Genomic DNA, 26,891 nt, shown 5'->3' on the forward strand with positions numbered 1-26,891 from the left:
TGCGGTTGACACGCCAGAGGGACAGGATGACATCCAGAGGGATCTGGACAAGATGGAGAAGTGGGCCTGTGTGAACCTCATGAGGTTTAACAAGGCCAAGTGCAAGGTCCTGCACCTGGGTCGGGGCAACCCCCGATATCAATACAGGCTGGGGGATGAAGGGATTGAGAGCAGCCCTGCTGAGAAGGACTTGGGGGTACTGGTGGATGAAAAGCTGGACATGAGCAGACAATGTGCGCTTGCAGCCCAGAAGGCCAGTCGTATCCTGGGCTGCATCCAAAGAAGCGTGGCCAGCAGGTCGAGGGAGGTGATTCTGCCCCTCTACTCTGCTCTGGTGAGACCCCACCTGGAGTACTGCGTCCAGCTCTGGAGCCCTCAGCACAGGAAAGACACAGACCTGTTGGAGCAGGTCCAGAGGAGGGCCACGAAAATGGTCAGGAGGATGGAACACCTCTCCTATGAAGAAAGGCTGAGAGAGTTGGGGTTGTTCACCCTGGAGAAGAGAAGCCTTCGGGGAGACCTTATTGCAGCCTATCAGTACTTAAAGGGGGCTTATAAGAAAGATGGTGGCAAACTTTTTAGCAGGGCCTGTAGTGACAGGACAAGGGGGAATGGCTTTAAACTAAAGGGGGGTAGATTTAGACTAGATATAAGGAAGAAATTTTTACGCTGAGGGTGGTGAAACACTGGAACAGGTTGCCACCACAGAGAGGTGGTGTATGTCCCACCCCTGGAAACATTCCAGGTCAGGTTGGACGGGGCTCTGAGCAACCTGATCTAGTTGAAGATGTCCCTGCCCATGGCAGGGGGGTTGGACTAGATGACCTTTAGAGGTCCCTTCCAACCCAAACTATTCTATAATTCTACCTGGGCAAAGAGGGTGCCTCCTGCGAAGGAGTGAAGCAGCAGCAGCCCTATTTCCTGCTTGTAACCACACTCAGGTCTCTGCAGCAAGAGAGGGCAGGAGGGATGTGGCTTATGCCTCACAATCCGCTGGGGCCTCCTCCACCTCCACTGGCCCTCAGGCTGCCACTGCCATTTCCTCCGCCCTGGGAACCACTGTGCATCTTTTGAGGGGTCCCAGGCTGCAAAGAGATTGGGGTGCTGAGCTTCTGTCAGAGGGTCTGCTACCAGTGAGCACATCCCATTATCCCAGCTTCTGATCTCTGATGTTGGTCCATAGCAGAGGCCTCGAAAGAAAAAAAGAAGAGTAGAAAAATGCAATAACCCCATGATACATCAGTTAGTCCCACATATAGACCCCCCCACCAGATGCTCTCAAACAAGCCCAGCAATTAACACACTCCTGCTTGCAAGCTCCTTCCACCAACTGTCCCTTCTCACTGAATTCTCTCTCCAGCATCTTGTAGCTGGGTTTGTAGAGGCTATCACATTACCTAACATGGCACTGTTGCTATGCCAGAGAAGATTTAGCCATGGAGGTCCACTTGGTGCAGTGGAGAAATAGCCCCTGAATCAACATCAATACGCAAGCACTTAAAGTTGCTCCTCTTCTCAATATCTTGCTGACTGTGGCCCTAAATGTGCAAGTCTGCCTCTAATGAGAAATTAAAATGCTATTCAGCATAAGGGCCTTGGTTTTTATTGACAAATAAGAAGTTTTTTTCTATTAAATGGAGGATAATCAAAGTTTTCTTTCTCCACAAGTAAGATTACTTGTGTGTCACCCAGCAGCTTCCAAGGAGCACCCTCAGGACGGCAGCACCAGCCCTGCCAGGCAAGAGGATCCAGCTCATAGGGGCCTCATTTGTGTAAAGGATATTTTGTATTTTTTAGGCATGGGTTTGGGTCACATATATATCCACCCTGCCTCTGAGTTGTAAATTTAACTCTCTATGCAGCTTTACGCAGAACAAAATTAACCCATTTAAAAGTAGCCTCTTAAAAATAGTAAGATATTTCAAGGCATTTTAGAAGGTATTCATTCCATCTGTTTCTCCATTTAAAGGGAAATAAATATCCTCTGTGATGTCAAACTAGAAACATTTTTTCCTTCTGTTCAAACTTAAGGTCATAGGACTGCTTTTGACAACATAAGTGGGATTTTTAATTTCTTGTTCCTTTTTTTCTTTGCATTATTAGTAATTTCAAAACTTTCTAATATTTTGAGCCAATACAAGTTGGGGAAAATTGTTTTTTTTGAAAGCTGGATATTACAAAGTGCCATTTTTGTATGAAAAATTAATGTACAAAATGACAGTAATGAAACCTCCAGAAGAGAGCGGGAGAAGAAGCAAAGTGTGAGCTTTGGCTGATGGGATGTCTCCATCATTTTGCAGCAGGTGGGCTGCCGTCTTCAGCCCTCTCATGACAATCTCCCCACCTGAGTAACAGCAGAAACTGCACAGACACATTTTTTGCCTTGCTTATTTTTTTTAACCTAACATAAATGAACAATTTGTAATGCATTTACCTCAGAGATGTATGAATGTGCTGTGAATGAAGATGATGAGGAACACAGTATTGTTTTTCTCAAAGCTCCTTATCTTTGCTGAAATGAGAGAGATAGGAATGGGAAGCACTTCAGTGAAAGAAAGATCTTGGCCACGCTTTTTTTTTTTTTCTTCCCCATCCATTCAGATCCAGAAGTGAGAGGTGAATGGACATAGACCAAAGCTCACACAGAGAATCAGAAACTAATTTTTTTTTTATTACGGCCATCTGTACAATTACATGTGCCATCATCGTCTACCATCAGTAATGAATATATCACTCCAGTAAAACCTAAATGTCAAGACAGTGTGTAATTAGGACAGAGAAAAAGGCCGGGGACATGCTCATGAATAAAGCATATCTATATATGCTTTATTGGTTTTATGGAGACAAAAGCTAGAAGAAAAACAACTGAGGTATCAGAAACCCATGTAAATTTGCAGTATCTGCATAGGTATTTTTTGTTTGTTTCTCTTTAACCTGAGCAAATTACTGGAACTTCTCTTGAAGACACTCATGGGAGAGTGAGATACAAATTAAATACCTCTTAAGCAAAGAATATCCTTGGACCAGTATAGGCACTTAAACACAGGGAAAAACTCACTATGGCATCAACAAGATACATGAAGGTCTGAGAGCTGCTGAGTCTGGACAATCCCTAAGGCATGATTCAGCTGAAAGCCACATTCATCTGGTGTTCACACGGTTCCAGAAATAAAGAATTTCAGAAGCAGTCATTAAAGGCCTTAATCTCTCAATGTATTCTTCATCTCCACCTTCAATACCACAGCCAATGTTACCCTGCTGTCAGCAGACAATATATCACAGGTCAGCTTAACAACTCCACACAGTGGCAGAGAAATATAATTGACCTAGGGATCTCATCCTCAACAAGAATTGCACCCTGAACAAAAACCAGCAGCATTTAGAGACAATATGGAAGACATATGTCAAAGAGATATGAGAATTAACCTGTGGGCCTTACATGAAATAATTAACCTACATCAGTCTGTCACATGTTTTAATAGATCCACTGTAAAATTATCATCATCCCAAGCCCTCCTGGCTCCGAAGAGACAAAGCTGGTATGTGCTATAGATATCTCTGTAGCTTTACAGCTGAAGATAACGATAGTACTCTGAAGTATGGGCAAGAGTTTATGTGTAAATTGGAAGAAATAAGAATAGAAATAGAAATAATAGAAATAGAAACAGAAACAGAAATAGAAATAGAAATAGAAATAGAAATAGAAACAAAGAAATAGAAACAGAAACAGAAACAACAGAAACAGAAACAGAAACAGAAACAGAAACAGAAACAGAAACAGAAACAGAAACAGAAACAGAAACAGAAACAGAAGGCAGAGCCCAGAGGGCTGTTGCTGGTGGAAGAAGAGCAGTGAGACAGATGTATGTGGGACAAACTAAAGAAAATAATTTCTTCAGCCAGAAGATGTACAACATCCATGGTCTCAAAATAACGAGGAGCCAAATCTGCTCTCAGCTTGCTCCAGACCAGAAGAGAAACTGAAAGGATATGAGGCATCACCACAGCTTCCTCTTTAGCTTTTCTGTCAGAAATTGTCTGGAGAAAACACTAGTTCAGGGAACTACACTCTCCAACAGAAGAAAAGTAGAGCAATTGCAGGATGTAACAGAGGAATTCAAATACCATACAGGAACTGAAATGGAAAATGGCTTCACTTCAATAGTTCATGTTCAATTTCTGCCTTTAGGTGCCTTGTAGTTCCCAAATTCCCCCCAAACACTCTCACTGAAGAACAGCTTAGAAAAATTTCTCCGGTTCTTTCTCTCCTCCTGGTGTCTTTTGTATCCGCTCTGCCTCACATGGGATGTCCATCGAGCATCTCTACTCCCAGAGGAGATCAAGATCCATCTCATTTTCCATCATGGCTGACTGTTGTTAATATAAACACACTTTAGCAAAATAGTGAGACCCTTGCTGAGACCATGTACCATGCAGTTCAACAGCGGATGTTTTACAAGACTGTGCAAATCAATGTAGCGCACACAGCGCAGGAGAAAATCAATATAGGGCACCAGGAAGTAATGCATTTGCTCCCCTTGCATAAATTTTTGATGCATTTGCTTCTCTTGCATAAATTTTTTATTTAGGAATCTGTGGTCTGACAAAATCCTGCTTTAGAGGCATAAGATTTTGGTTGACTTTGTGGTGTTTCTGAAACCAGAGCTTATGGACAAACTATTGTGCATTGCATATTGCATACTGGGATTTGAGTTTTTTGAGAATACTCACAGTTTTTCCAAAACATGAAAATAAACTTTCATTTTCTCACTATGTCTACCCTTCCTCCTCCTCGCACATGCATTTCTGTGTTCATATTTGAAGTCATGTCAAATTACAAATTCTGCATTAGAGAAAAGTTATTGGAGTAAAATAATTGCCAAAATTCAGGTGGTCAACACCTCTTCAAACCAACCTGTATAACTCTAATATATAAGCATTTTGTTAAAACAGTTATTGCTTACCCTACGTTTGTGGTCCAAAATATACACTTGAGAGTCCAAGCCATTTTATAAAGCATTAGCTACAATTTAACTAGTAATCAGTTAAATGGGGGTTTATAAAAAAGATACAGCTGTAAAGCTCTTCAAAGCAGTCCTTGGGAACACAAACTATTGTATTGCAGTTTTCCCCTCAATTTCACAAACTGCCATATGATTAGTTTATAATAACTGCTTTAAGTAATTTAAAATGAAGGCATTTGGCTCCCACTGATGCTATGTAATGCTATTTTAATAAGAGCAAGTGCAGTTTAGAACACGGACCAGTGTAACTACATGTCTCTGAATGGCAGGCTCTGTGTGTAATAATTTTCTCCCTTATTAATTTCACACTTTCTCACCTCATGTCTCTGGCTTGGCCCTGTTTAATCTTGTAGCAGTAGTGAAATATTATCTGAAAAACTGTGGCAATAATTAAATTAATTTTAAGCCATTTAGGACCAAGCTATGATCTGCAATCTCTCTTCTTTTTTCTCTGTCCCCTACCTTCTAACTCACCTATTGTGGGGTTTTTTCCCCTTTTCCTGGCCATTTGTACCTCTTTTCACATCCCTGCCATCCATCGTGATCCCCCACATACAAGCTCACTTATCCTGACATACAGTTCGATTTAAAGCCTTCCTGGGGCATCTGGATTCTCCTTGGCTGACATTTTTAACTGGGTAACTGCACTCTGACAAACGAGTGGCAGCATGTAGGACACAATTCCTCTGCCATCTCTTCAGCAAAGTCAGTACCAGTGTGGTACTCCCCTGTAAGCAAGATATCTACCTTACATACCATTTAATTTTCCTTCTCTAGGCCTCTTGTACAAAAATAACTTCGTAGCCAAAATAGATAATCTATAAATGCTAGTAATATTGAAGAAAATGGTAAAACATGTTGAAAGGACAAAAATCTTTGTAATAACATAACTGTGAATGAGGGGGAGGTTAGGTGAAGTGTCTGTGACACAGGGGGAGTGGACTAATGTTTTCATCTTGTATCCCTCGAGTCCAAATGTCCAAACAACACCAAAAAAAATCATATATTCTGATCTCTAAACTCTTCTTTTCCTTTCTCTTAGGGCTTACTTGTGGCAACTATATTCTGCTTCTTCAATGGTGAGGTAAGCATGTGAAATACAGCAAATGAACAGAACTTGAAAAATAGTCACTTCATTGTTCATCAATGCAGAAATGAAGCATGTCGCGCTACAAACTTTGAAACCACAAAGTCGCTTTTTACTCTCTATGCAAGCAGCAGTGTGCAGTTTTGAAAGCTCTGCGCAGAGTGTGACTTGAATATCTCTGAGCAGATGAATCAGGAGTGTTACCATTGCAAAGCAGATGGCACCAAATGAGGTACAGGCATGAGACTCTCCCCCTACCATCTGCAATTTTGAGACAGAGGTCTAAGTAAAGGAGAAAAGTGCTCTACTTCCCTTCCTGCCTCAGAATAGCGGGATGGATCACCTGGAAGGACTACGATGCCCCATAAGAAGCAGTGGGGATCTTCGGGGGTCTGTCACGGAGAGCTGTGTGCTGTGTTCAGGCCCAGAGCTGTGGCAGATGCCATCCCCAGTAGCACTGTCAGAGCAGAGGAGCCTGGAGGAGTGCGATTACTTTCACTCCTTTCAGGATTAGCACTGGCCTTTTTAAGGTCGGTGTTTCTCACGTAGTAACTGAGAAATAAAAACCCTTCAGGCAAAGATGTCTCCCATTCTCTTGAATCAATCTTGAATATTGATCAGCTGGATCAATATTTTATATACCTACAGCTGGTTTTAGGTGCACTTCACTACTTTTTTTACAAAAAAATAGCTGGTTAAAATATGTCAAGAACCGTTTAAATTCCTACAGTAAGCCATTTTCCAAAGACCGTTGGCAGAAAATGTTTTTTCAATACATTAGGAGCATTCAACTGTAGCAAAATAAAACACCGCATATCTTAGAAAAGCTAGAAAGTCCTTTAAAAAGTTAAATTTGAATCCAGAACAGATGAATTAGGTACAGACCAAGCTTTGTGATGCTAACACTCAGTATGTCAACCTGAAGAGATATTCATGCTGCTGTTTATCCCTGTGTATTATTAGAAGATAGCAAATTCCCAGTAATGATGTGACCACACTGATGTTTTGATAGCAACTTGAAGCAAGGTATCTATTGATAAGTTGCTACTGGCTGGTTTGCGAACTTTCGGGGTGGCAGAGAGTATTAAATTCTGCCACCACTGGTCGACATCGTTATACATTTGCTTCTGACTGGCTTGCTGCATAAATGTACAGAGAAATGCAACAGTAGAAAAGATTAGAGGCCTCCCACTGTAATTCTGTAGCATGGCTTCTCAGGACAATAAAAAAGAATGGCAAAACGTGAGCAGTTAATCACACCAGAACCTAACGTGAAATGATAGCTGTAAAGATCATGCTACAGAAGTTCATGGTTTCATGGGTCTGATTCAAAAAAGTTGGAGAGACGTACAACTATTTTTTCCTGTCACATTTCTGTCCCCAGGATCTGCAGGCTACTACCACCTTTCTCCTTCTCCCTTACTGTCATCACTTTCTGGCACAATCCAGTCTCCATGCCCTGGAAACACAGAAAGACTTCTGATTCTCCCTGGTAGGGAGGACCTGGCACGGAGAAAGCAGAGACCAGCCAGGCAATTTTTGAAACATCCTTTCCCCATAGGAATGACCGCATAGCTATATACAGGCAGTGCTCCAGTGTGTCCTCACTTGCCTCCAAACAATGTGTTACCCCAAAATCCTGGTCTTGAACATTGCCTTCTTCCTTATTCATTCTCCCCAGCGTCACCTTCCATTTTTTTCAGATTAGGTTTTGCAAAACAAATTTGCTTAATGTTTTATAGCTTTAGAGTAAAAGGTTGATTACTCTGTAATTCTCCAACTTTAATGAGAACATATGGATTTGTGCCTAGAAAGGCTGTAGCAATGCTAAAAATGAGGAAAGGAAGCAAGAAAATGCACTGAAAATGTAAAGTATCTTAAAGGCTGTTTGTTTCTTAGGTATGTTTCATCAGATAGCTCTAATTCCAAAGTACTTTTGGCAATGCCACAATGTCAGAGAAGCATATCCACCTTTACAACTCCAGGAATACAATTTTGAAGTTACCCAGTGATGAACAGATCTGGAGCATCTGCTTGCCAACGTCATGGCAGACCATATGTATCATTTAATTCAAAATTAGATTGCAGGGTATGAATGAGTTTACCTGTCATGTGAACTAACCTATAGTGTGCTAGGCAGAAAACTAAAAGCCATATTCCAGGAATGAAAATGAGTGTAAAATAAATATGTGGCTCTCTTTTGTCCATTAAGTATTGTATTACATTAATTTAGAATTCAGAATAAACCTATTTGGATTAAGAAAATGTACCATATTCATACATGATATTCAGACGTTCAACCTCAGAGACATGCTGTGCTTTGTGGACTTCTGCATTGACTGAGCAGCTGCTAAGAAGCTGCAATAGCAGCCAGTCGTTCCTTATGTGGACTGAAGATGCACAGTCTGGATACAAATCCTGAATAACAGCAATAGTCACCAAACCCCTAGTCGCCTCTGACAGCCTTTTTGACACATCTGGCAGCCTACAGCAAAACGACCACTTCCTTGTGAAAGACTCTCATCTGGATATCCACTTTTGATACTTGAATTGTCAGCGAGCCATCACTAAGAGAACACATCTGGAAAGGATGATGCCCAAAATGAGATTAAAATGAATCTGATATTGAAATGTGGCTTTCAGTTTTGTACTCTACTGCTCCCATAAGTAATCACATGGATGGCTTAACTACCTCCGCGTAGCTGCAGACTGCATGTAGGTTTAATGACTCCTTGATGGAGTGACTGATCAGAAACATTCATCAGTGTCAGGCAGTAAGAACAAGCAGCTGTGGGGATTCAGGTTTCCCAGACATGTTGAGTGTGATTTTTGTCGATGCTTGGGTACTTTTCACCATTAGAGCCATTTTTAAAATTGTTGTATCTCCTGCAGACTTGCAAACTGTCTAACATGGTCAATGGCAGGGATGCTGAGAAACCCTCTCATTATTTTCTTATAGGAAATTTTATTTACCAGACAGTAAGGGAAGCTTTTTTTAGAATTTCCCATTAAGGTGGACAGAGAGCCAAAGATGACACCTCTGCAATATAGACTCAAGACAGTTTGGTGCTATTTGCATCAGCACATTACCAATAAACATCAAGGAAGTTTATGTACTACAGTAGCTGTGCTGGGCTGTGCCAGAAGAGAGGATGAAAGGATTATGACCCCTTTCCTCCAAGTCCCATTTATTCCTGCAGTTACACAAGCTGTAGATATATAAGGCGCAAAACCTATAGAGGAGCAGCAACAGACTAATGCCAAGATGGCATTAGGTCCTTCCAAACAGAGTGCTGGTCTGAGCTTGGCTGCCCAAGAGAACTAAGCTGAGATAATTTTTCCCAGTCTTGCTGTGTGCAGTATGACATAGACCAAAGCCACAGTCTGGTCTTCAGTCATGGTAGGAGATTGTTTCCAAGCTGCTGTATACATCTGCTGCCATAGAGCTCAAAATTGTTTCTCATGAGAAAATTCAGTGTGGGGCAAGGAGATTAATTTTAGTATCACAGGAGCCTGGATACTCTGGGATTTACTTTTTCCTACTGGAATATTTAACTTCAAGGCTGAAATACATGAAGTATGGCCAGGACAAACAATGCTAAACTCAGTACCACCTGACAGTGTTTTATATTGCATTCATCGCCTACTACCTCACCAACCTCACTTTAGTACCATGAGCCCATCTATAGAAAGAAATGTAAAAATAGTAATAAGAAGCTGTACCAATGCCTGCATTCATGTGGAAGAACACCTAAACAATGGATTTGTTTTGGACTTTTAAAATGACAGATCCTTTTGTGCATTTTCATATAAAATCTCAGTGTCCAGCAGCACTGTACTTTCTCTGTCCAACAACAGTGTTGTACAGATGATACAAGGTCTCTGCAATAGTCTGCTCACCAGACCATATTTCCAGGCCTGAGGTTGCTTCTAGACTGCAAGGCTGGCCAACAAAACGGAAAGTCTGTTTGGAAAAAAACCAGCCATACACCTTGTGTGCCAAAGAGGCATGAATGGCTAATAGAGAACAGAAAAACCTTTTAAGTCCTGAAGAGCAGAATAAATAAAATCAGGCTCTTCATTTCTTTAGACTTTACTTTCTTCCATCTGCTATCACAGCGGAAAGCATAGCAGGCATCGCCCTGCCCCTCCCGGTCCCCAGGAGCCTCCTTGGTCGTTAATACGTTATGGCTGTGCATGTGATTTTCGGTAATGCTGCTTACACATTTGAAATCCATGCATAAACAGTTTTAGTTGGCACTGAATTATGCTCATCTGGGATCCTTGGAATCATGGCAGAAATCTAGATTAACACATTGTTTTACTCAAGTGCAGCAGCTTGTACTATCCATTATCCGTTTGTGGCTGGATTCTCGTACAGGCCAGCAGTTCAGTGGAGAATAAAAACACAGCTGCTTTGACCTCGTGCTCTCACTGCTCTGTGGAGCCTTTTAAACCTGACTAATGGCACTTCTAATCATGGGCTGAACTGGAAGGGATGTGTCTGTTCTCTCCTCGACCAAACATACAATTTAAGTGTCACTCCCTTCTGAGAAGAAAACTATAGGCTCCTCACGGCAGGCTTTGTAAGTCTCAGTGACATTGTTCTTCCCTCTTCAGTTAACCGTGTTATCATCTCCAGACATATGGTTGCCCTGCTGGCCCGTCAGACTCCAGCTCAACTGAGAGCAGTTTGAGAGCTCAGCAGGAGCTCATCACCTTCACAGCAGCTCTTCTCTCCTTGCAAGAGCAATCAAAGCCTTGGGGTCTATGCAGGGGGCAGGGGAAGGGAGGCTAGGAGAGGAACAGGAAAGCTGTGAGAGCATGTTCTTGCCACCTTCACTAAAGATGCTGAGATTAATCTGAATGGATGAATTGCTGTGAAATGCAAACACACTTGATACTTAGGGGCAGAGGCGATGGCCAGAGGTGTGCAGTGCCTACAGGCACTAATGACCACGGTGGTGGTGGTGGAGAGATGGCTGTGGGTGGGCAGAGCTGCTGTGCACATCCAAGATTTCTGCATTATCCTCATTGTGTCCGGCCATAGGTTACAGGAACTGCTGCCCCAGTGTGATATTGGGGAAAGTCACTGACTTAATCCTTCTGAAGATTTCTTCTTCCAGTCCCTCCCCATAGCTTCTAGGGTGACTAAGCTACAATATTCATACTGTAACATCAAAAGACAATTTTGAAGTGACTAAAATCTTTACAGGGTTTACCTCACGTGTCATATTTCTGTATCATGTGCTACAACTGCATTACTCTTTCATGGAGTAATTCTTTCTCACTGATAAACTTTGGCGATGGTGTGATATGAAATATCCCTGCATGCCACCATTTCACTTTAAATGTCAATATTGGCATAGTAAGCTTTGCTCACAGCCCCAGTAATTAAAGTTCCATTGTAACCATATGCCTTTTCTGTGCTTGATATCTAATTAACCTACACTCAGCCATTTGTCTTCTTTTCTTTATGTGTTAGGAGAAGGTGAATAGGAATACATTTCCCCAGATGAAAAGAACCCTTAACTACTTTGTTAAGCTAAACAATAGCAAAAAAGAGCTAGTATTAGCAACTGGGCATGGATATAGTTTTCAGTTAGTTTTAAAGGACTAGTCCAGCAAATGTCATACTAAAGTCAGTGCAACTACTTGCATGAGTAAGGATTTATAGCATCAGTCCTCATACCTTGGCTTGCGTCTTGGATTAAAAATAAAAAGCCAAAGCAAATGAAATATCCATTCTTGGCATGCTGCATAGTTGCGCTGTACACTCAGTAAGCATCTCAGATTCATAGCAATTCCTTATGAAGCCTTGTCCTTATGTGACACGAAACAGCTTTCTTGCAGGCAGCTGTGGGTCTTCAGTAGATGACATTTTACTATATACATATTAATAGAGTGATTAGAATTGTGGAGACTTGGGAAATATTAAAGCCATTCAGATTCATCTATATGAATCAAAGATCCTGTTCTGCACAGAGCCCAGAGAGTGACTTCAGACTACTCTGAGCAAAAATGGCATACAACATCCACCTCAGCAGGAGCATGGAAACTGCAGGACACTCCTGTGTCATCACAGTGCCTCACCTGCGCCTGCCTTCCTCTGGAGGGGTGGTCATTTACAGCAGATTATTACAGCAAACTGCTCCTGTTCTCACATTTTGCTGGCTGAAATAGCTGAGCTGAAGGAACAGAGCCAGGGTTTACCCACTCCCTGCTTTGGGAAGGAGCTAGCGAGTGCCGGCATGCCTGAACATGCAGCTGGAAAAGGGCTTCTTATTCCCTGGCAGGACTAGTCATATCCTAGCGCCATATATAACATCACTTTTAATGTAAATGTTAAATAAAATATTTTATTCCTAGAAGATGAATGTCCAAAGTTTGAAATTCTTTGCTACACAGAGGGCTATGACCAATGCTATTTTTTTGCCAGCACAGAACCTCTTCTTAAATTACCAGAACAAAATCTCTGTTTAGTTGTACTAATCCTCCAACTCTTTCTCTCTACAAAATTAGCCCTGGCAAGCTCTTGAAGTGTACTTACACTTTGCCATTCATGGCCAGTTTTACTCAAGGTTGTTTCTTCAGGGATCACAATGCATCAGCCATTCTAGGGGCAAGGATACAGCTGTAGCATCTGACAAGTTGTAATCCACATCCCTCCTTCCTCTTCCCTTTTCTACCACAGCATCCTACTGTGTTCCTGTGCAGCAATCTGTTCCACATTTACCTCTTATGGGAACAGCTAACCCATACCTGCTCATCATAAGCAGCAACAACTGCAGAAACTCTAATTGCTGCCATAGGGTAGGCAGGGAGGGAGTTAAGGTGGAGAGCTGAGCAACTGCTTCTGCTTCTGGAGCTGGGAGCAGAGGGTAGGAGAGAGGCAGACTGAACCTGATGGAATTAGACCTGGAGCTTTTCCTTTCCTTTCCTTTCCTTTCCTTTCCTTTCCTTTCCTTTCCTTTCCTTTCCTTTCCTTTCCTTTCCTTTCCTTTCCTTTCCTTTCCTTTCCTTTCCTTTCCTTTCCTTTCCTTTCCTTTCCTTTCCTTTCCTTTCCTTTCCTTTCCTTTCCTTTCCTTTCCTTTCCTTTCCTTTCCTTTCCTTTCCTTTCCTTTCCTTTCCTTTCCTTTCCTTTCCTTTCCTTTCCTTTCCTTTCCTTTCCTCTTCTCTTCTCTTCTCTTCTCTTCTCTTCTCTTCTCTTCTCTTCTCTTCTCTTCTCTTCTCTTCTCTTCTCTTCTCTTCTCTTCTCTTCTCTTCTCTTCTCTTCTCTTCTCTTCTCTTCTCTTCTTTCCTCTTCCCTTTCCTTTCCTTTCCTTTCCTTTCCTTTCCTTTCCTTTCCTTTCCTTTCCTTTCCTTTCCTTTTCCTTTTCCTTTTCCTTTTCCTTTTCCTTTTCCTTTTCCTTTTCCTTTTCCTTTTTTTCCTGCAGCATATTTTAAAATGTCTACAATTATAGAGGTTTAGATTATGCTTCACCCTAACTATGTGTTTCTTTAACAGGTACAGGGAGCCTTGAAGAGGCAATGGGCACAGTACAAAACCCAGTGGGGCCAAAGGCGCCGAGAGCACTGTTCCACGCGATCTACCTCCTACACTGCAACGTCAATCACAGAAGTCCCTGTTTACCTGTACCATCATGATTCCAACAATGAACAGTTAAATGGAAGATACGTAGAGGACTCTGAACTCGTTGCATTAAAATCTGGAGAGACATCTGCCTAGCTCAGCACCAGCCATTGCAAACACATCATTTCACATTCTGCTTGTGAACAAAGTGGGGAGAAGCGTGGGAGTGTGGAAATCCAAGCCACTGCGGGAGAGGGCAAGACCAGGTGAAAGGACACATCATATTCAAACCACATCAGCCTCTGACAATGATGGCATAGAGGGAGTCTGACGCAGAGTTGGGAATACCATTTCTTCTTGTGTGCTGCAGCAGGGAGTGAACATGGACCTGCCCACCAGGCTATGTCATCTCCACATCTCCTGATACCGGCCGTATGAAGTGACCATCTGACAGTAGTAGCAGTGTCAGATAGCCCATAGCAAATAGGAAAGAAAGAACCAGTACATTGCAATTGGAAACTTTCAGCACTTTTTGCTTTCAGTACTTTTCTTTAACACTGGGTTTTGAACTATCAACTTTCACAAGGTGTAACTGGCTTGGAGTCCTTTACTTTTCCCCTTTTAATGAACTTGATGACTTCTTAAAAGATTTTGCACATTGCAAGACAAATCAAACGGATGAACAGAAAAAGAATCACTCCAAAGTATTAAAATCTTAATGATCTCCAGAGGATGCCCCAAAATATGACCATCCCCAAAGGATACCCCAAAATATTACCATTCCATTAGGAGGTGCATAAAACAAATGAAACTGAAATAGCCATTGCATACCAAGATCTCAAACACCCTCAGAGAAACAGATCAGTTCTTTAGGCTGCCTCAAACAAGTCCTAAAGGTATCTTAAAATAGTTTGTGTTTAACGATACTGGTAGTTCAAGAATATTTATTTATAGGAAAAATTGTCACCCTATTACTCTGCCCAGAAACTCACCATTAAGGCACAATTCTTTCACTCTGAATAAACTGTGAAATTGATTGGAAATGACAATTTTCTTTAATAGCCGTTCTGAGATGAATGCTAGATGAATGCTCGTCACTGTTATAGAATTATGATCAAGGCAGTAAAGGATCCCCAGTAAGAAATGAGAAACTAAAGTCTTAGCACAGGAAGCATCTATTTTTAGAATCTGGTTGCTGTTCTGAGTCCCTAGTTGTTGAAGGTGATGATTTCATGTTTGAGTCTGTCATCAGGAAAACATGATGACTCTACAGTTTTGTGAGTAATAAGCACCTTTTATCACACATTCAAAGCATCATTAGAGTCTCTATGTGATTACTGAGGCAGAAATCAGGTCAGGGAGAAGCTGATTTGCAGTTAGAAGTTACAGTACTGTCACTGCAAAAGATCTGCAAATCACAAAAGAAATAAAATAGATTAATTTCTCACATGAAGCTAATTGTAAAGAATCTGCAAGCAGCAAGGCCAGTGCCAAGGAAGTTTTGCAGGGCTGTGACTCCTATGGAGTTTTATGCATAAAATGTCTAATGAATATAATGTCATTCCTTCTTGCATCTCTCTAAAAAACTGTCTTACAGATTTCCACTCCTTTGCTTTTGGCTGAGATGTGCATGGGATATTTCAAATACTAACAACTTCAAGATATTCATCACTGTCTTTAACTTTGAAGGAGGCTGGAAAGTTACCAGTTCTCCTTTGTTTTCCCTGCTAATTCACTTGCATCTGATGCTTCAACCCCAGCCCAAGCGGGAAGACATGGTCAGAGAAGGAGGCAGCTGCAAGTGTCAGCGGTGACGCTTGCTCATCTCAAATGTCTAAATATCAGCCCTGACCCGGGAGCTGTAAAATTGCTGCCCTACGTGGCAGGTGAACGGGGAGAGACAGAATGCCATCCTTTATATTGCAGCTGCATTCATGTAGGACTTCTGCTGCTGGTGTAGAATTTCTTCCTTTCCTTCATTTGCTTGCTGCGGTTCCATCCATAATGATTTTTTGCCTTAGCACTGCATAAGGTACTTAAAATATCATGGGTTAGAATAGTCTTAAATCCAGATCGTCAGATAGTAAAGGAGAAGAGAAAAACTGAAATAAGGCACTTGAGCTAAATGTTAGTTCTTTTGAGGTAACTTTGGAGGTTACAGACAGAGGCCCTAACCCTGCAGGTGTGTTGAGGAAGGACTGCAGGACAGTCTATATGCCACAAGGTAGAATGCACTTTAGAGGGTCCCACAGAAAGAGATCATAAGCTAGTCCTGCCATAAACCTTGATAATCTATTTCAGATTCTATTGAAATTATCAGACAAATCCCTGTTGACTTAGATGAGTGGTGAACAACTCTTTTCAGTGTTCAGGAATGACTTACGCAATACAGTTCGGCGTAAACCTCAAAAACAGGAGACAATTCATCCTTAGCAATTTGAAACCATTTTTAAATATTGTGTTCAGCCAGGCTCAGTTTTTCCTTCACTGACACAGCTAGACCCTAAGCTTTACCCTTCATTTGTAAATTTTAAATGAAGAGCTGCTGTACATGTCTACCTACACGAGTCACCATCTCACTGGAAAAGTCCCTTCCAGGAATGAGTTTGTGAGGGATAGGTGTAAACCCAGCACTACGGGAGGGGACCGAATTCCCACTATCCGTATGTGAGGCAATGCCTTGCAGGGAAGGGGTTTGCTCCATTTGTGCCACCAGCACACGCACACAGCCACTGTGCACCACCAAAGCTTCCTTCCCAGTGTAAGGAGTGAGCTGCCGGCGCTGCAACCATAGAACACGAGAGAGGAGCTGGGGAACAAGAACTAACTGTCCACTGACAGTCAGATCATCAGATGGTTAATCCAGTGGAACATTTATAAGAAAATATGATAGTGTGTATTTGTTCAAGCCACATAGCTATTTTTCAGACTTCAAGGAATACGAAGGCGGTTATTTTTTCAGACAACAGTATTTCGCGTATTGCTATTTCTACTTTTACCAGTGAACAATGGGAAGTGGAGGATTTAGTCATTAAAGACAATAAAGTGGCTCTGCTATGAATGCTGTATTTCTGAATAGCTTTGGGGCACACTGCACTTCCCAGGAGTGCTCCAGAAGGCATTCCTAGTTTCTAAAGACACAAATGAGCTGATTGTAAAAGAAGTGTGCATAATATAGAGAGTTTAATAATGAACATGTTGGTTTTAATAATGTACACATTTACAACATGTAAGTGCAAGTTGTTTCACAGTCTACTATGTTCATGTGGATGTACAAAATGGAAATGCTTTGCCATTATAGTGGTTGTTTTCTTTCTTCACTAATGATATTTCCTTGCTCTGTTCAGTAGAATGCTCTGAAAAGCCAAATTCGGGGTCTGGGGTTTAGGATCTTGGTTTGAGCTTCAGGTGGTGGAAACACTGTGTGGTTACATCAGTGGCAGCTGCTTTATGGCAGCTTTGGTTTCAGTGGAAGGATGATGATTTGCAGCCACTGAAAATTTGGTCTAACATACATCCTTTGCATGATGTATGGCTTTGCAGGAAAGGCTGTGTTTTACAGGTACTTACTGAGTAATTTCTAATCAAAATATTTCCCAATGGAAAATGCTATTTTTCTTCATCTCAAGGTGGTTTGAAATGTTGTCATTGCACACATAAGGTAAATTTCACTTCTCTGCTTTATAAATAGTACCATTCACTAGTGACAGTAATATTGGGAATGCTGGTACGACCTCAATAATTACAATGTCTTGGCAGTAGGGTGTTTTGTCTCCAATACATTTCACAGGAACAGCAGAAATGCATAATTAATGTATCAGTGTATCAAAAAGTAGGAAAGGAGCTGACACTTGAATCAGTGGATTCAAGGCGTATTTTAAGAGGAAACCAATCTTACATTAATCACCTCTGCAGTATCTGTTTCCTCTCAAACACCACACCCAACACATGAAAACGCGGTTTGGTGAACATTTGCTCTGGCAGAAGGGTTTGTGTGGTTGCTTTGTTTGAGCAACTAAATCTATCAAGAAGATGCTGGTTGTTATTCTTTACTAGGTACAGAAATGCAGCACAAATTAAAAGACTTGTCGTGGCATGGGATGCCAAAAGTAAGACTCGTTTTTTATTTGGTTTACTTAATAAATGTGTTTTAGCTGAAATAAAACAGCAACAAAGGTAGAACAGACAATTTTCCCTGTATTAAAATTCTTAGCAATAATGCTACCCAGTATTACCATTACAAAGTGCTCATGTGTTTATAATGTAGCAACATAACTTTGTTTTGGGATAAAACCAACCACGCAAATGTGGTGCATTTCTGTCCTCTTTTCCTGAATCCGCCTCCATCCTTTGCCAACATTAATAAACAAAATCTGAGCCATTTTTCAAAGATGCAAATCCTAAACGCTAACAATGTGAAGGTATCTGCGTTTCCAGTGCTTGGAATTTTAAAAGTCAGATGTGTCTTCGTGAAGCTAAATATGCACAGTTATTTGATTACTGCTCAAAAATATGAGCATTTGTAACCTAAAAGTCTTTTGCATTGAAACAGTTGTTGATCCCAAGCCAATGAGATTCTGCAGTGTGTAAGCATGCCCTCTTTGCCCTCTGGCAGCATAGAAGACCTGAGACCAACCACATGCAATTTGGACCCAGTGCTAGCCACATGGGGAAAAAAACCCCAACAAAACAAAAAGGAGAATTTGCAGCTATCGTTAGTGCCAAACTGGGAATTTTGAGTTCCTGGGGCAGCAGGGTCATTGCAATGCACCATTGTACTTGCTCCAGGAGCACCCGCTTCAGAGGGACTTGTCAAAATGAAAGCGTGAGTCCTATACAGCAAATGTCATCAGCCAGCAGTGAGGGAAAGTCAGACCTCCAGCTTGAAATACCACCTCAGGAGGAAGAACGTGATCAGCTCCTTAGTCAACTATCTAGTGAAGTTTAAGTCCCTGGCCAGCCCTGAGATTTAGGATGGTGCCAGAGTTATTCTGCTTTGACACCTGTAGTTCTATGGCAGCTGTAGTAATTAAGGTACCTGTAAGGTTTAATTTCAAAGTATTCTTTTGTCGTGGTTTAAGCCCAGCCGGCAACTAAGCACCACGTAGCCACTCGCTCACTTGCCCCTGGTGGGATGGGGGAGAGAATCGGAAGAGTAAAAGGAGAAAACTCGTGGGCTGAAATAAAGACAGTTTAATAGGTAAAGCAAAAGCCGCGCATGCAAGCAAAGCAAAACCAGGAATTCATTCCCTACTTCCCATGGGCAGGCAGGTGGTCAGCCATCTCCAGGAAAGCAGGGCTCCTTGGGTTACTTGGGAAGACAGTTACGGTTACAGAAAGTGGTTACTTGGGAAGACAAACGCCATCACTCCAAACGTCCCCCCCTTCCTTCTTCTTCCCCCAGCTTTATATGCTGAGCGTGACGTCATATGGTATGGAATATCCCTTTGGTCAGTTGGGGTCAGCTGTCCCAGCTGTGTCCCCTCCCAACTTCTTGTGCACCCCCAGCCTGCTCGCTGGTGGGGCGGTGTGAGAAGCAGAAAAGGCCTTGACTCTGTGTAAGCACTGCTCAGCAATAACGAAAGCATCCCTGTATTATCAACACCATTTTCAGCACAAACCCAAAACATAGCCCCATACTAGCTACTAGGAAGAAAATTGACTCTATCCCAGCCAAAGCCAGCACACCTTTTCATGACCTGCAGATGTTTCTGTGCAGCACAGAATTTTGCAGGTAATTCCAGCTGAATCACAAATCTGTATTTAAGCACCCCTTTACTGAGTACTCAGAGCATCATCGAGAAAATAAAAGAAAGTATTTCTCAGCGTCTCAAGTATAGATCAGTATATTCCTCTCAGCCTAATAAAGGACAGCTATTTTAACCAATAAAATCAGGTGGTGAGAAGGTTATCATTACTGAGCATGTGACACTGCTGCAGAAAAAGAAAGCATCACAGTAAGATGACTAACCAGGATGTTGTATGTGAGTCTCATGAAACACAAATCAGCACAGACAATGTTAGGGATGTTGGCCTCGTTCATCTGCCTTGGCAGAGGGACCATTTAGATGACCTGTTTTCTATGATTTTATAGCAGCAGAGGTGAGCATTGTGCTCTGCTGGGACAGGAAGGTACTTAACTCTCATTACATGCCATTTGAGATTTTCTTCATAATCCAATTTCAGGATCTCACAAGCCTAATCTTAAAAGAAAAAACAAACAAGTATCTTCAGTCAATTTTTAAAGGACATCAGATGTCTACACTGATTTTAAGAATCTGGTTTCTTTTCTGTCACTGCGAGCAAATGTAACTTTGAGAAGTGACCGCAGGAGGTTACTTCGTGTAATGTCTGATGTGCAGCAGCATGACTAGATGCAACTCCTCCATTCCCAAGTGTTGGTGATGTTAGTTTGCATAAATATGGTCAAGGGGATACAGCTCCTTCCCTCATCTGCCCTGCATTATTCTCCACCTCAGTATCACCACCACAAGAAGTGTTTACTCCCTAATCTGTGCATCCCACACTTTTTCAGGAGGAACGTTTCTCCATTACAGTTTACACCTTATGTTGACTTGCTGATGATCCAGGATGTACTCGCCACAAGTCAGACTGGAAAGTGTTCATCTTATTCCAAACTAGTTCATAGAATTCAGGTGCTCGGCCCACATTGATTTTAAAAAAACCCGACACTGGAATTATGGAAATGGTAGGTGCAGATTTAAAACTAAATTAGGGATAAAAGTCTGAGCACACAGATCATGTATCTTTAGAAGCAGAATAACATTACCTTTCTCTTTTTGACAAAACATAATCCTGGCATCTACAAAAACCAACATCTAAATGCTCTTGAGAAGTTGCATGTTAGATTAAAGGCACAAAAAAGAAATCTGGAAATTCTAGGTAGCATACATACACATATATATATATAAATTATATATATGAATATATATACACACGATGAATTTTTATAAGAACTGTGTTCAGGTAGAGAGTGACCCATAGTCCCCCCAAAATGCACAAAGCATAAGTCACCGTGGGGCAGAGAAGATATGTAGCCTGTCTTAACTACCTTAATGCTTTCTGGAGACCCCATATGGAGCACAGGCAACCAGGGTCACCCATCTGCCCGCTCCCACACCAGATGGGTTCATGATGGGAATGACTGGGCCAAGAGTCATTGGCTGCACTGCGTTTCTCAGTTTGCTAGAACAACACTGAGCTGATGAAAGGGGCTGATCAGGAGATGAGCAGAAATAATATCTTTCCCAGCTGTATGTCTGCTCTCCAACAGGTAATCTCATTTATATCACCAGCATAAGACCCACTGTTGTGGAGAAGACTCACCTGAGACCAGATAGCTCCTTGGTATGGAAAACCTCTTATTTCACTGTACCCTGTGTAACACAGCAGTAATTCTCACTGACTTCAGCAGGGTGGCTAAGGGCAGGATTTCTCCCTCTCTGATTTAAGAGGTTATCTAAATATCTAGCAAATATTGAAAACACTTGGTGAAATACAATCTCAGCTTCATATTTAACATGAAAGATCCCAATTCATCAGCATTATGCTACATAGACTGATATTTCTTTAGTTTTGAACAAGCAAGGCCAATGTATCTCAACGCAGATGGTGGCACAAAGTTGATCACCAGTATGTTGCAGGGATAGGTTCTTCTGGGAGGCAACTGCTATGCAAGGAGATGTACGGCTCGTCCCAATAACCACTGCAGGGGATGAACTTCTCCCAGTGTGTGTGTGTGTGCCCGTGCACGCACATTTTTAATGAATAAAACCTTTATGAATAAATACCACCACGATTAACATCCCTACTGAGAAGGGCCTGGGAGGGAGTTCTGTGCAATTTAAACAGTCTGTGAAATAAATTCCATGAAGAAAGAGGCCATATCTCTGGTTTAGAGACAGCATCACCAGTAATGGCTTCCACAGGGATCAAAACTATATAGAACAGCTGCCTGTAATGAGTACTGCTCTACAAATGGTCAGAGCTCATATTGTGCTTGCTGCAGATTGTGTGGGCAGGTTTATCAAGTTCAGGCCCACAACAGAAGAACAGGAAACAGCCGAAGAAAAGGTTTTGTTTATTGAATTGTATTGTACTACAGGCTTTTTTATTTTAAGTGCTCTTTTATTGTCTTTGGGTATATAGCAAATATTTAACTCCCAAGGACTTAGCCCTCATGCTCACAATCGGCTCTCCAGCAACCGAAGGAAGGTGCCCCTCTGGCAGAGGCTGTAGCTTTGAACTGGCAGTGATTCAGAGCCTTCACAAGAATTATAGTACGAGTATGTCCAACACCAAGTAGATACGATCCATACTGCAGTCTTCATTTCCGAAAGGAGGGAGTGCAAGGATTTTTCATTTTATTCCTCTGCTGCAAAATTTCTCCTTGATGAGAAGCTCCTTGGGAAGTCAGAGTTAGTAAGGATGTGGAAGGATAACAGGTCACTCTAGATGTGCCATCACCTACACAGGTACTGCCACATACATGATGAACAGTTTGTCATGACTTGTCAAATTTGGGAAAATGCCAAAAAAAAACCATAGCATGTTTCTCCTTTCTAGCTGTAGTCCATGTAGGAGTAACTTGTTAATAATTTTTCTCACAGATCAGGATATAGTGAACAAAGGTCTCTGCTTTTCAGCCATTTGTATTACGTTACACAAGTACTAACACTCCTGAGTGCAGAATGGTGAATCAGTTACCAATAATGCACTTCAGCAAAAGAGATGAATGCAATCAGGACAAAGAAACATAATAAATATATTTTATGCTTAGCATATACAATCTTTGTAAATTAGCGATAGAACTTCAGGAATCAAAACATATACAATAAAATCTGGACATATTTTAAACGATTCCCTGTGTATAGAAAAAGTTTTCCTTTTTTTTTAATTCATCTCTAGATAAAATATTACTGTATGTTCATGACAGGAAATTTTTATGCAATCAATTTTTATTGGATTATGCTTGAAATGCGTGGTTCACAAAATTGAAAAGACTTGAAAATGTAGCAAGACTTCGCATGTTGGCAAATCTGAGGGACAGTCTATAAGCCAGAAATTCATTGTTTATGACTGATATGAATGAAAACACAGTTCTAACTGAATTATCCCTTTGTTTTTATATAAGCCAGGAAATTCATTGTCTACTTTAGCCTTTACTGCATAATGTGTTTTTGTGCCATAAAAATACCCTAATAATTTTCTACACCAGGAGGTGTATATTTCTGATTGTAAACCAATTGTTCTGTTGCATTGTGTGCTGTACATAAGATGAACGTTGCTGTAAATAATTCACCATGTAGAAAACCTTCTTACAAAGAAATACTGACTGATGTGAGTGAAATCTCAACCTTACTGAAATCAAAAGCATCAGCTGCTTGAGTTCTGTGGAAACCAGGATTTCACCCTTTACAGCTCCCGTTTTATCAGCTTTAATGGCTATGGATGGATCAGAGAGGGGATGCTTGGTACTGCCCCTGCAACACCCACATCCCTCACAGGGGCTGCAAACATGTGGGGGCTGCTGTTGACTCTTCAGGTTATTCCCCCAAAGAAGTGGGGAGATTGCTCAGAGAGCAATGTTGCAGGAAACCACACAGAAGTTAACCCTTGCTCTGACATTTCCTATCGCAGCAGATACAGGAGGACGGAGCCCTGGAGAGGGGTTTCAGATACCCTGGAAAGCCTGGTCTGCTCTAGCCCTCAGATCAGGTGATACCTGGTGGGGTCCGTGCTGAGCTGTGTGCCAGTCAGTTGCCCTTTCTTGGTTTATTTTGCATGTTGCATGGGAGTGTTTTACATGCAATTTCTTTGGTGTAGAACTGAGCATTCAGGAAATTTTGGCTTTGTGAGAGGCTTCTATTTTTGCAATTAAAGTCAGACTCATTTTAAAAACATTGGGATGTCGTCTTCTCTTAAGGTAATCAGATATAAATGAATACCAAACAACTAGCTCTTAAACAGTTGAATAACCCTCACCCCATCAAGAACTTTCTTAAAGTCTCTGACAAACCCAGCTATGAGCTAGTAGCACAATAGCATTAAAGGTCACAGAAATATCTATTAAAATCAAGCAAAAATCTGTGGTTAAGACACTGGACTGCATGGGCTCAGCAGACCGACGTTTGGGTCATGTCCCTGCCACAGACTTACTCTGTGGTCCTGAGATAAATGATTGCAAACAAAGTGCTAGCTTCACTGAGTCCATTGAAACTACCACTGACAGATTTAGGCTCCTACACTCAAAATTTAGTCTTTTCCTCCAAGCATGTTTTCATTGGTAAAAACTCCCAACCTGTCAGATCATTTTATTCTAGACACATCTAAAACTGTCTCTAAGTCCTGACCAAAGTTCCCACAAAAGTCAGTGGGGAAGAGCTGTCCCTTCCTCCCCCCAAACCACCTATTCCTGAGTGACTACCTGGCTTTCCACTCTCTGATGGGAATTTTGTACCAAAATCTCTTTCTTCACAGTAGTGCTCAGCCATGAGCTAATTAATTTCTTTCCTCTAGTTAGTGAATTTTTCAAAATATTTAAAACCTTCTGAAGTATTAGAAGGAAAAATGTTCAACAGTTGTTTCTGAGAGAGCCATGTCTTAGGGAACCCTCTAGCGTGCTGTGATGCGGACTACACACACACTTATATTTAAACATACACGTATAATACAAAATACCTACATAGACTCTACACCTGTAGTCCCAATCGTCCAACTGGGGTGCAAGTGATGCAATTTCAAGTGGTGCTGGGCAGGGAGGGGATTCAGCACCTGCACTTTATGTAGCACTCCAGCAACCAGTTTGCTAAAAGGCGGCTACTAGGCTGAGGCAGGACTGGTGTACAGAATGGCCTGGCTAAATTACACATATTTTTTAGATGCCTCATGTAGTTGAGAGACCCGAACCCTTCTCTGTGAATTAGTGTTCTATATATAAATATATTAAAAAAAAAAGCAATGGGCATATCAAATGCATGCAATACATACAGTATTATTTGCATGCTTTGCTAGCAACCTTTTGATGTTCATTTTCGCAGCTTCTGCTATAAAACTGCCTCTTTCTGGGCAACAAGACAACACTGAAAATCACTGTGGGTACTACCAGTGACAAAGCAAGAAAGTTAAAATCTCCTTTGTGTCACAATGACCCGATGAACACACCTCTGTTGGCACAAGGGCAAAATAGACATAGGCAAAGCATCCCTACACTGTCTGTGAATGTCAGCAGTCCTCAGAAAAACAAAGCCCGAAAGCGCTTTCCCAGATCGGTTCTTTAACATTCAAAAATACCAGCTCTTCAGCAGAATTCATTTTGGCAGAGGTGTTTGTCAATCAGCCAAGACAGAGCTGCTTCTGAAGCAATGCAGCTGAGCTGCAGAAGTTAGCTAGCATAGGAAGACATTGGAAGAGAAAAATACGTCCTGGCTCAGAACTAAATGTAAATTAATAAATTTACATTATTAAGAAATGTTTTGCATTAGATGAAACCTCACCAGTGAGCAATATACACAAATAACATGAGGCCATTAGACAAGCATGGGACACAGTGGTGGTCAAATGTATCCTAAGAATATTTTCATTCAGCCAAAGGACAAAATCTTTCAGTGGCATGTCCCAAATACAGTTGCATTTGCTATTCTGCTCAGTGAATTATAAAGCTGCTCAGGCGAGGCTGGAGCATTGCTACCCATCAGGTTCCTTGGGCTGGCAAATGTACCTCTCAGATAAATGATTTTTTGGCACCAAGTATGTCTTGTTCTCATTTAATGAAGCCTTCTGCGCCTAAACAGTATCTGCAAAGAAAAAGGAGAAAAACCTTTTTTTCATATTCTTTGGACAAATGACAAGACTAATGGGCTTCAATTAGCAGTTACACATTATCTGTCTTAGAATTAGAAAGTCTTTCCTCATCCGGGGGACACATGGCTTCAGAGGGTCCTGAGTGTCTGCCTTGGGATGTGTCCTGGCACAGCCAGGACAGCTGACCCAAAGTGGCCAAAGGGATATTCCATACCATGTGACGTCATGCTCAGGATATAAACTGGGGGAAGAAGAAGAGGGGGGGCCGCTGCTCTGGGACTGGCTGGGCATTGGTTGGCAGGTGGTGAGCAATTACATTGTGCATCACTTGCTTTGTGTATTCTTTTATTATTAACATTATTATTATTACTATTTTACTTTATTTTATTTCAATTATTAAACTGTTCTTATCTCAACCCATGGGTTTTCTCACTTTCACTCTTCTGATTCTCTCCACCATCCCACCAGGGCTTTGGGGAGTGTGGTGCTCAGTTGCCAGCTGGGGTTAAACCACGACACATCCAAATAATCTGCCGTAGCAGGATGGATTCATAACAGATCCATACCTCTATTGTGACTACAGCCCTTGCCTGCTGCCCCCAAATTGCCATTTTATTTCTCCTCAAAGCCCAAACTCTTCCCTGTCATGAAAGCCTTGAAGAATTCACACTGCTTCATGGCGGAAAGCCTCCATCCTCTTGCCTTTCTCAGGCTGATTTAACTGAGGGCATTCTACTTCTCATTAGAAGTGCTGTTTTGTCCTTCGCTGGCAAGAGCTACAGCAGTAAAAGTCCTAGCTAATCCCCATCAGCTTTCTTTGGGTTTGGAATCCGTCTCCACCTTTGGTGTGTTAGCTGTGAGTGATCCAGAATAGACAAGGACCAACAGCAATCTTCCTGCACATTTCTATTTTCTCAAAACCAGGCTGTGCTGGATATAGCACCTTGGAAAATATATCTGAAATCAACAGAGGTTTGCTATTTTTATTGCACTTCAAAAAACACAGCTCATTGGATTCCTTGGGAAATATATCTGGGTAAATGGTAAAGCCAAGTTTCAGTGTGGTCAAATTAGAAGCAGCTGAAATATTAAACCCTAACTTCCAAGATGGAAACTACAATAAGCAAAATACAATGTTACAACTGGTACTAAGAAGAAACTGGAATTAAAGAGGAGCCATGGTGAACTATGGTTGCAGAACATAGGTTTTCTAGTTGCATTTTTGCACAGAACTCAAAATGCAAAATTCATACCAGAATCAGACTTTGAACATCTTTTCTTACAGCATAATTTTTCATTTCTTCCTCTCTATCTTTCAGAAAACTGCCATTGTCTTCCTTATTCTCTGCTAGAACTGAGTCTGTCAAAATGTGGTTTGAAAGTT

At 41.5% G+C, this 26,891-nt stretch overlaps 1 protein-coding gene across 3 annotated transcripts in view; it reads left to right on the top strand.

Annotated features, from left to right (window-relative positions):
* Positions 1–17,234, top strand: part of CALCR (calcitonin receptor) — a 181,647-nt gene extending 164,413 nt beyond the window's left edge. For all 3 annotated transcript variants that reach the window (XM_076331504.1, XM_076331505.1, XM_076331507.1), the window contains exons 12-13: positions 6,067–6,108; positions 13,619–17,234. In XM_076331504.1, coding sequence (XP_076187619.1) covers positions 6,067–6,108; positions 13,619–13,840 — 264 coding nt within the window. In that variant the 3' untranslated portion in view covers positions 13,841–17,234. The remainder of the gene's footprint in view (positions 1–6,066; positions 6,109–13,618) is intronic.
* Positions 17,235–26,891: the final 9,657 nt, after the last annotated feature.

The sequence above is a fragment of the Aptenodytes patagonicus genome, chromosome 2 (genome assembly GCF_965638725.1).
Source record: "Aptenodytes patagonicus chromosome 2, bAptPat1.pri.cur, whole genome shotgun sequence".
Classification (NCBI taxonomy): domain Eukaryota; kingdom Metazoa; phylum Chordata; class Aves; order Sphenisciformes; family Spheniscidae; genus Aptenodytes; species Aptenodytes patagonicus.